This window comes from Myotis brandtii, unplaced genomic scaffold (genome assembly GCF_000412655.1).
Source record: "Myotis brandtii unplaced genomic scaffold, ASM41265v1 scaffold320, whole genome shotgun sequence".
Taxonomy (NCBI): Eukaryota; Metazoa; Chordata; class Mammalia; order Chiroptera; family Vespertilionidae; genus Myotis; species Myotis brandtii.
In genome coordinates, this window is record NW_005362270.1 from 2,874,082 (window position 1) to 2,883,992 (window position 9,911).

The 9,911-nt window shown below is 37.8% G+C and overlaps 1 protein-coding gene across 4 annotated transcripts in view; it reads left to right on the forward strand.

The window, feature by feature from the left end:
* Positions 1-8,787, forward strand: part of ZNF189 (zinc finger protein 189) — a 12,783-nt gene extending 3,996 nt beyond the window's left edge. For all 4 annotated transcript variants that reach the window (XM_005870672.2, XM_005870673.2, XM_005870674.2 and 1 more), the window contains exon 3: positions 6,030-8,787. In XM_005870672.2, the coding sequence (XP_005870734.1) occupies positions 6,030-7,750 (1,721 nt within the window). In that variant the 3' untranslated portion in view covers positions 7,751-8,787. The remainder of the gene's footprint in view (positions 1-6,029) is intronic.
* The last annotated feature ends 1,124 nt before the right edge of the window (positions 8,788-9,911 follow it).

The window sequence follows — 9,911 nt, forward strand, 5'->3', positions numbered from 1 at the left end:
ATAGAAACATCAATGATGAGAAAGAATCATTAATTAGCTGCCTCTTGCATGCCCCCCAATGGGGGATCAGCCCGCAACCCGGGCATGTGCCCTTGACTGGAATTGAACCTGGGACCCGTCAGTCACCAGGCCGACACTCTATCCACTGAGCCAAACTGGCTAGGACTGATTTTTTTTTTTTTTAACATTCCGTGGTGTCTCTGAGTTACTGCCAGCTTTATCCACATACATGGTATCCTGGTTGATAGAACCAGGCAAATGACCAGCCTTTCCTGTCCCTAGTGCTGCAAAATGTGAGTACCATATGGATAAAGGCATGGCAGTGAGCCCATTTGTGGTATCCTATTCTCGGGCTCTCTTCTTTGGTGAAATACAGCTTTTCATCATTTATTCCACAGTCTCTTTATTCTCCTCTATAGACTCTATCTCCATCCCCTTGAGAGCTCCCTTGATGAGATATCACTATTAATCGATTGTTCCAATGTAGTGCTTTCCTGCACTTCATCTTGTTGCTTTACTTAACACAACACTAATAGATTTGTAATTTTGGTTCATTATTTATACCTTTCTTTCCTTGCTGATATTTCTTTAAAAACTTTAATAGCTACATTGATGATACAACTGACAGCTTGATTTCTCAGTTCTTGGTCTTTCAGTCCTTTCTATGAAATCGACTTCTTCAGTTTTAATGATTTTTTTCCAGTCTACTTGACCATATTAGCCTTTGACAGAAATGGGAATTGCTGTACTTACAAGACTGTAAACTCATTGTTTCCTTCTTTGATTATAATCTCTTTGTACTTATTTGTTCCACTACTCATTCATTTAATAAATAGTTATCAAGCACTATGCTAGTTCTAAGAATACAAGTTCTTCCCCATACTCCCATTCTTTTACCAAAAAATTGTTGTCTTTATACTCCATTGGATAGTAGGGTTGGCAACTGTTGTCCACAAGACAAATGTGGCCCACTACCTGTTTTTGTACACAGTTTTATTGGAACATGGACTGCCCAATCTTTTATGTATTATCTTTCATGCTATAGTAGCAGAGTTGAGTAGTTGCAATAAACACCACATGACTCACAAAGCCAAAAATGTTTACATCTGGCCTTTTACAGAAAGAGTATCAACTCCTGTTCTGTCCTAAAGTTCAGCCACTTCCACTTTGCCATTTCCTTGCTTTTCCTGTCTCACCTCAGCTACTATATTATAAAACTGGTTAAAGATTATAGAAATCAACTACTTAAACTAGCTTAAGCCAATAAGAGAAGTTATCATAGGGACATAGATGGCTAGCCTAATATGCTAATTGTCCCTCCGACTGTTTGACCAGTCGCTATGACGCTCACTGACCACCAGGGGGCAGATGCTCTGACAGTAGGTTAGCTTACTCCTGGGGTCCAGCCGATCTGGACTGGGTGAGAGTGAGACGGGCCGGACGACACGCCCTGCCCTCCCACAGTCCATCCCTGGCCCCAGTTGTGCACCGGTGGGGTCTCTTGGCCTGGCCTGTGCCCTCTCACAATCCAGGAGCCCTCAGGGGATGTTGGAGAGCTGGTTTCAGCCCGATCCCTGCAGGCCAGACCGAGGGACCCTACCGGTGCACAAATCCGTGCATCAAGCCTCTAGTGCAGTGGTTCTCAACCTTCCTAATGCTGCGACCCTTTAATACAGTTCCTCATGTTGTGGTGACGCCCAATTTCATTGTTACAAATTGAACATAATTGAAGCATAGTGATTAATCACAAAAACAATATATAATTATATATGTGTTTTCCGATGGTCTTAGGCGACCCCTGTGAAAGGGTCGTTCGACCCCCAAAGGGGTTGCGACCCACAGGTTGAGAACCGCTGCTCTAGTGGCATATATGAGCAGGATTGCAACTGGACATCAGAAAAGAACTAAAACCAGAAATTGGATCACTGTCAGAAGTTGAGAATTAACTGTCTTTGTGTCCTGTTTCTTTCTCCTTGGCAGAATAGTCTTTCCTCCTATGTTCACATACTTTTGTTCCTTTAGTTTTTAGTTTCTGTCTTGATAGGTTACAATTCTAGTCACATTTAGGCTATTTCAGTTTCAATTCCAAATTCCTGGGAAAGATGCACTTTGAGTGAGCTATCTTACTCTAGAATTAGCTATGCTCACAAGATGGGAACATATATTGCAAGTATGGCAGATAACCCAGAAGGTGATTATAGCTACCAAATGCAGATCATTTGGGTAGTCATTTCTAGGCTGCTCCATGTAGAAGCCTAGACTCACTAATTTCTCTATCTGCTTGACCTATATATTTTTATGCCAGTGCCTCTATTTTATTTACTTGGACAATATTTTACATTTTATGTCTGTTAAGATAATTCCTTCTTTTACATTCCTTTTCAGGATAACTAATTTTCTACATTCTTCTGGTTGGAATCTAGATTCATTGGGGTTTTTTTATTGTTGTTTTATAGGATTTTGATTGGAATGCAGTTAGGTTCAGAGATTGGTTTGGGAAGAATGAAGATCCTTATAATATTGAATCTCTCAATCTCTCTGTTTAACTGTCTTTTATGTCCCTCAGAAAAATTTTCTGGATGATTTTTATGGATCTTACATTTTTCTTATTAGATTTATTTCTAGTTTATTTGTGATTTTTGTTATTACCGTGAAGAGCATATTTTAATTTTCTACATTTCTATAAAATGGCTTTTCTTGGTAGTAAGAAACAGTATCTATTTTATATGTTAGTCTTGTTATTGCTATTATATCCTAATTAATTATTTTAGGTAGATATTCATATCATTTGCAAATAAGTAATATTTTTTTCTTATTCCTTTTAAAACATCCTCTGGAATAATATCTATTGGGTAAACATGAAGAGACTTTCCCTTCTTACAAGAAATTTATAATCTAGTGAAACAGACAAAAATAAATTGTTAAAAGTTCAGTGTAATAATAGCTTTAATGGAGTTATGGACAAGGGCTAGTGATAAAAAACAGAACACCCAAATATGTCTAGTAGAAAGAGTGAAGGTTTTGTTGAAGAACTATTGCTTTGAATTGAATCTTAAAGACTAATCAAGAGTAGCCCAGCTGGTGTTGCTCAGTGGTTGAGCCCTGACCCAGGAACCAAGAGGTTGTGGGTTCCATTCCCAGTCAGGGCACATGCGGCTGGATCCCCAGTAGGCGGTGTGCAGGAGGCAGCCAATTGATCATGTTTCTCTTACTCATCGATGTTTCTATCTGTCCCTCTCCCTTCCTCTCTCTAAAAATCAATAAAAACATATTTTAACATAAATAAATAAATAAAAATAGTAATCAAGAGTTTTCCAGGTAAATAATGTTGGGGGACATTTAGTAAACAAGATATGCAGTGAAATGACATGAAAGATCGTAACACAAGCAGTTTGTCCACTTAAATTATAGTAGAGTAGGTAGCAGGGTGAATTACTGTGTAGAAGTGGTGAGTATCATAGTGCAAAGAGCTTTGATTTGATCTTAGAAGTAGAGTGCTGGTGAATCTACAGATGGTGACATGAATAGAATTCCATTTTGTGACGATTTCTCTGGATTCAGTGAAGTACATGTAGTGAGTATAGAGTGAGATGGTGGAAACGTGGGTAATAATAACCTTAAACAGTTGACAAAGGAAGAGAAATCCATGAAGGAATTGTATTATAAAAGGTCTAAGAAGTAGTAGGGAGACAACTAAAAGAACATAATGATACAGAAACCTAAAACAGATAGTGTCAAGAAATGGGAGTGGTCACCAGTGTCAAATGCTGCTATAGGAAATAAGGACTGAAAAACATCCATTGTATTTTTCCTCAAAAGTTATTGATGACTGAATAAGTTTCTCTAGATGCTGGAAGCAGAAACCAGATCTAACAGTAGGATGTAGAATAGATTGAATGGGAACAGGTTGGGCATGGAAAACATAGTTAGGAAATGAAGAGCTACACCTAAGATTTTTTTCCCCAAAGATTGGCTTTCATCAGAGAAGGATTTCAGATTTAAGGTAAATGGTCATATTTGTATGTTGGTAGGAAGGTGTCAAAGGAGAATACAAATTGAAGAAAGAGGAAAAAATGCTACTAATTAAACAAGTTCCCAGAGCAGGGGTGGGCAAACTTTTTGACTCGAGGGCCACAATGGGTTCTTAAACTGGACCGGAGGGCCGGAACAAAAGCATGGATGGAGTGGAGTGTTTGTGTGAACTAATAAACAAGTTCCCAGAGGCAAGTGGAATCAAGAGAGGGTAGATGGATTAGCCTTAGATAGGAATGGGGTATATATTAATGTACAATTGCAGATAATTTTATAGATAGGGGGCAGAAAGTTGAAGGAGTTCTCCTATCCTTTTTAATTGTGTGAAGGAAAAACAGTCCATTGAATTTGAGAGAGAACACTGTAAGTAGCCTAAGTAAAAGTAAAGTTTCTAGTAATTTGTATAGGGAATAAAGTGTTGTGTGGTGTTTTTTTTAGAATAAAATAACTTAATGACTGATTTGGATTAAGTGAAAAAATTCAAAGATGAATTCACAGTTAGAAGACTAAAAAGTTGAGAGAAAAGGGGAACTCTAAAAAGGAAATTGTTTAAGCCAAATTTATACTTAGTAGTGATTGAAACTTCTAGTGAAGTTATCCAACAGGCAGCAAGAGATAGAAATCACGAAAGAAGTCAGTATGCTACTTGGTTATATCATAGACCATTATGTTATCTTTCCTCTAACACAGTGGTCGGCAAACTGCGGCTCACGAGCCACATACGGCTCTTTGGCCCCTTGAGTGTGGCTCTTCCACAAAATACCACGTGTGGGCACGCATGTACAGTGTGATTGAAACTTCGTGGCCCATGGGCAGAAGTCGGTTTTTGGCCTGGGTGAGTCTATTTTGAAGAAGTGGCATTAGAAGAAGTTGGGGTACATTCGCTGAGGTCGACCCCTCAGATTCATGACGTTTTTGAAAAGGCCAGCTTAGGAGTACCCTAATTAAGTTAATAACAATGTACCTACCTATATAATTTAAGTTTAAAGAATTTGGCTCTCAAAAGAAATTTCAATCGTTGTACTGTTGATATTTGGCTCTGTTGACTAATGAGTTTGCAGACCACTGGACTAGAGGAAGGACCCTCAGATTTGGACGTGGTTATTTGAATGATCAGTGGTATGTATTGAGCCCCTGCTGTATACAGAATGATGCAAAACTCAGTCATCCCTGGCCTTAAGAAATGTACCTTTTCTGAGAACAACAGGGAAAACCTGAAATGGCAGAGAATAATTGGGGGACAATGTGCGTCAATGGGTGACAGGAAGACAAGGGGATTGGACCGCACCCAGGATCAGCTGCTGTGCTGGGTGTGCCGCCAGCATCAGGGTCCACCCAGCAGCATCTCTGCGCAACAGAATCGCAGGCGCTATCATTATTGTAATAAATAAATTCTTATTAATGAATGAATTTTTGCTTTCCCTGGTTTTTGTCTTTTATATTTTTCAGTATCATTTTATGGTTCCTTTCTGTCAGTTATTTGGTCTACTCACTTTATAATAATGCTATCTCATTCTAAATTTTCCTGAACCTACTGTTTTTTCCTATTTTATTCTTTCTTCCTTGGTAGACCAGTTCATCCCACCACTACTTGTTTTAATTCTTTGTTTATTCACCTTACTTTGCATAATTTACTATTGATTTACCAGCCCTTTCTCTTAACTCTTCTTGCTCCTGCAGACTCATTCTTTGCCTCATAAACACTCTTTTCATACCTGTTCTCCAAGAAAAACATTTCATTGCATCAGATAACTAATAATCGATAATAGTAATTATGTAGTTTATACTCTTTACCAAGTAATGGGTACTGTTCTAAAAGCTTTGTGTATATGAACTAATGTAATCCTCAAACAATATTGTGAGGTAGTAAACTACATTTGATATAGTAGATTAATTTATCTTAATTTGATTTATCTGAATTATCTAATTTTTCTGACAGTTTCTCCTTAATAGAAAAGAACTTGGCTGATGTTTCTGTTTTCTATTTATTATTCTAGATGTTTTAAACAGAGATAAGGATGAGGAACCAACTGTGAAACAAGAAATTGAGGAAATTGAGGAAGAAATGGAATCAAAGGGTATAATAGTTACAAGAATCAAAAGTGAAACTGACCAGGATCCCATGTGTAGAGAAACCTTTGAACTTGTTGGTAGGTTAGATAAACAGAGAGGAATCTTCTTATGGGAAATACCAAGGGAGTCTTTGACCCAGGAACAAAGAATGTTCAGAGGAAACACTAACATTATTCGTAAGAGACCTAACTCAGAAGAGAAATGCCATAAATGTGAAGAATGTGGAAAGGGTTTTGTCCGCAAGGCCCATTTCATTCAACATCAACGGGTCCATACTGGTGAGAAACCGTTTCAATGCAATGAATGTGGGAAAAGTTTTAGTCGCAGTTCATTTGTTATTGAACATCAGAGAATTCACACTGGAGAAAGGCCCTATGAGTGTAACTACTGTGGAAAAACCTTTAGTGTGAGCTCAACCCTTATTAGACATCAGAGAATCCACACTGGAGAGAGACCCTATCAGTGTAATCAGTGTAAACAGAGCTTCAGCCAGAGAAGGAGCCTTGTTAAACATCAGAGGATTCACACAGGTGAGAAACCCCATAAGTGTAGTGACTGTGGGAAAGCCTTTAGTTGGAAGTCACACCTTATTGAGCATCAAAGAACTCACACTGGTGAAAAACCTTATCACTGTACCAAATGTAAAAAAAGCTTTAGCCGAAATTCATTACTAGTTGAACATCAGAGAATTCACACTGGAGAAAGACCCCATAAATGTGGTGAATGTGGGAAAGCCTTTAGATTAAGTACATACCTTATACAACACCAAAAAATCCACACTGGTGAGAAGCCTTTTCTTTGTATTGAATGTGGAAAAAGCTTCAGTCGGAGCTCATTCCTTATTGAACATCAGAGGATCCATACAGGTGAAAGACCTTATCAGTGCAAAGAGTGCGGGAAAAGCTTCAGTCAACTTTGCAACCTTACTCGTCATCAGAGAATCCACACAGGAGATAAACCCCATAAGTGTAAGGAATGTGGAAAAGCCTTTAGTAGAAGCTCAGGTCTCATTCAGCATCAGAGAATTCACACCAGAGAGAAGACATATTCATACAATGAAACTAAGGAAAGTTTTGATCCAAATTGCAGTCTTGTTTTACAGCAGGAAGTCTTCCCTAAGGAAAAATCTTATAAATGTGATGAATGTGGGAAAACTTTTAGTGTCAGTGCTCATCTTGTACAACATCAAAGAATCCACACTGGTGAAAAGCCCTACTTATGTACTGTGTGTGGGAAAAGCTTCAGTCGGAGCTCATTTCTTATCGAACATCAGAGAATCCACACTGGTGAGAGACCCTATCGATGTAGACAGTGTGGCAAAAGCTTTAGTCAACTTTGTAATCTTATTCGACATCAGGGTGTTCACACAGGTAATAAACCCCATAAATGTGATGAATGTGGAAAAGCCTTTAGCCGGAACTCAGGCCTTATTCAGCATCAGAGAATACACACAGGAGAGAAACCTTATAAGTGTGAGAAGTGCGACAAAAGTTTTAGTCAACAGCGCAGCCTTGTCAACCATCAGAAGATCCATGCAGAAATGAAAACCCAAGAAACCCATGAATGTGATGCTTGCGGCGAAGCCTTCAATTGCCGCATATCTCTTATTCAGCATCAAAAATTGCACACTACATGGATGCAGTAAGTGTAGAGAAATATTTAAGCTTAGTTGGACTTGAGACTAGCTTACCCAAGTGCAGTTTCAACATTGCTCAATATGAGTCAGATTTAGTAAGAAAGGAAAGTATCTTTGGCCTTAGGCAAATGGTTTCTAGAGATTCTGTGAATAGTGGACAACCAGCTGCCCACAGGCATTTTTCATTACTCTTTGTTTTGATGACTCAGTAATTTATGCGTCTTTTTTAAACAAATCTTTCAGGTTAAACCTGGGCTCAGAGCATTTGGTTATAATAATGAAGGGAGAATGACAAAGTTGCATTGATACAAGGGAGCTAGAACCACTCATGTTAGAAAACTAGAATAATTCTTCAGAGACCTCTCCCACATCTTATATGGTAGTTCTTTCGGTTCTATGATATGTTTGGCTATGCATGCCAAAGCCCAGTAATTGAGCATATGATGAAGTTTTCAAGGAAACAGCCCAGATTTTTTGAAACTGATTTGTTTTTTGAAATGGTTTTTTTTTTTTATTTTTGAAACAATTTTTTGTCATTGATTAAGCCAGTTATTTGGCACGTGAGTTACAAGAAAGCAGTTCCAATGCCTCTTGGTTCTCAGAAATGTGAAATGAGTGGACCATTAATTTTACATGTTAAGATTATGTAACAAACCTAGCAAAGGTGTTACCAAGGAATCTTTGGCAGTGCCTTTTTTTCCCCAAAAAAATGGGCCCAAAAAGTTGGAGGAAGACACTATTCTTTTTGTGTCCTCCCATCTGTGAAAGATATTTGTAATCCTATACAAATAATCGTATTCCTTCACTACCAGTAGCATGTGAAAGTGTACATATTTTGATTGCCAAGAATTGAAAATAAAGAGACCTGGAGTCTATGTTAGGAAGCTGAGATATTTTGGTATTGCTTTGGTTTTTATAGTAACTAGACTTTGCATGCAGTTTTAAAATTCTTATTTCTGGTTCTAGGGCTTCCCTTAGTTAAAGGTTACTATAAACCTATTAATTCATCTGTTCTAATCATTAAACCTGTTTTGGTTTTTTGCTTTGTGTAAGAGTTCTTTGTTACTGTAGTGTAACATCTATCCTGTCAAATATATTACTATGTTTAAAAATTAGAATCAAGATTTAAAGGAAATTGCTCTACCTGTGAGATAATAGAGATATCCAGAGGTCATTGGAGTTGTGGACATGATACACAGGGAAGATATCTGGGCTATAAATTTACTTAGGATTCCCAAGTGTTTAGACACAGAAATGAATTAAGATTTAACAAGAGGATAAAGTAAATAAAACAAAATGAATGAATGAATCAAAAAATGGACTTCCAAGGCCCACTCTTGTTTATTGGGTGGGCAAGATGTGAAAGAAACAGGGAGTTTCCAGAAGTATGGAAAACCCAATATGTAGTGATAGTTGCTATAGGAAAATGGCCTAGAAGGATACTGAGGAGATATCAGTGAGGGGTTGAAGAGTATCCTTTAGATAATTAGAATGTCAATGAGTTCTATAAGAGCAGCTTTCAAATTTGGAAAGAACCAGTTTTCAGGGGGTTAAGTAATGTCTGGAGAGTCTAAATCAGTTCCCAAATACTATCAATTCATGACTTCTACATTCAAATGGTAAAAAGGATAATATAGTGTCTTTGTAAACAAGTTAAATTGATTAAAGACCTTACTTAATTCTGAAATTATGCCCCCTGCTTTTTTAATTTAAAAAGTTCTTTTACAAAATATTAGTAATTTTAGGTGATGGTCTGTTGAATATATGTCTCTGTAGGTTTAAAAAAATTGGCAACCTTTTTTCAATTATTCTTCTTACCCACCTAATTTTATTGGTCTATAGCAGTGGTCAGCAAACTGCGGCTGAGTATTTTTCCATTCTGAACAGAGAGCCACTTGAGGGAAGTTGAAGATAAAGGAAAGCATGTGGACATTGATTGTTACGCACGTACAATGTAATTGAAACTTCGTGGCCCATGCGCAGAAATTGGTATTTTGTGGAAGAGCCACACTCAAGGGGCCAAAGAGCCGCAGTTTGCTGACCAGGGGTCTATAGTAAGGAGTAAAAGATAGATTGTGAATATAAAGAGGCGTGTGGATAAAGAATAAAGAAAAATTTGAGTATTTTCCCATTCTGAACAGAGAGCCACTTGAGGGAGGTTGAAGATAAA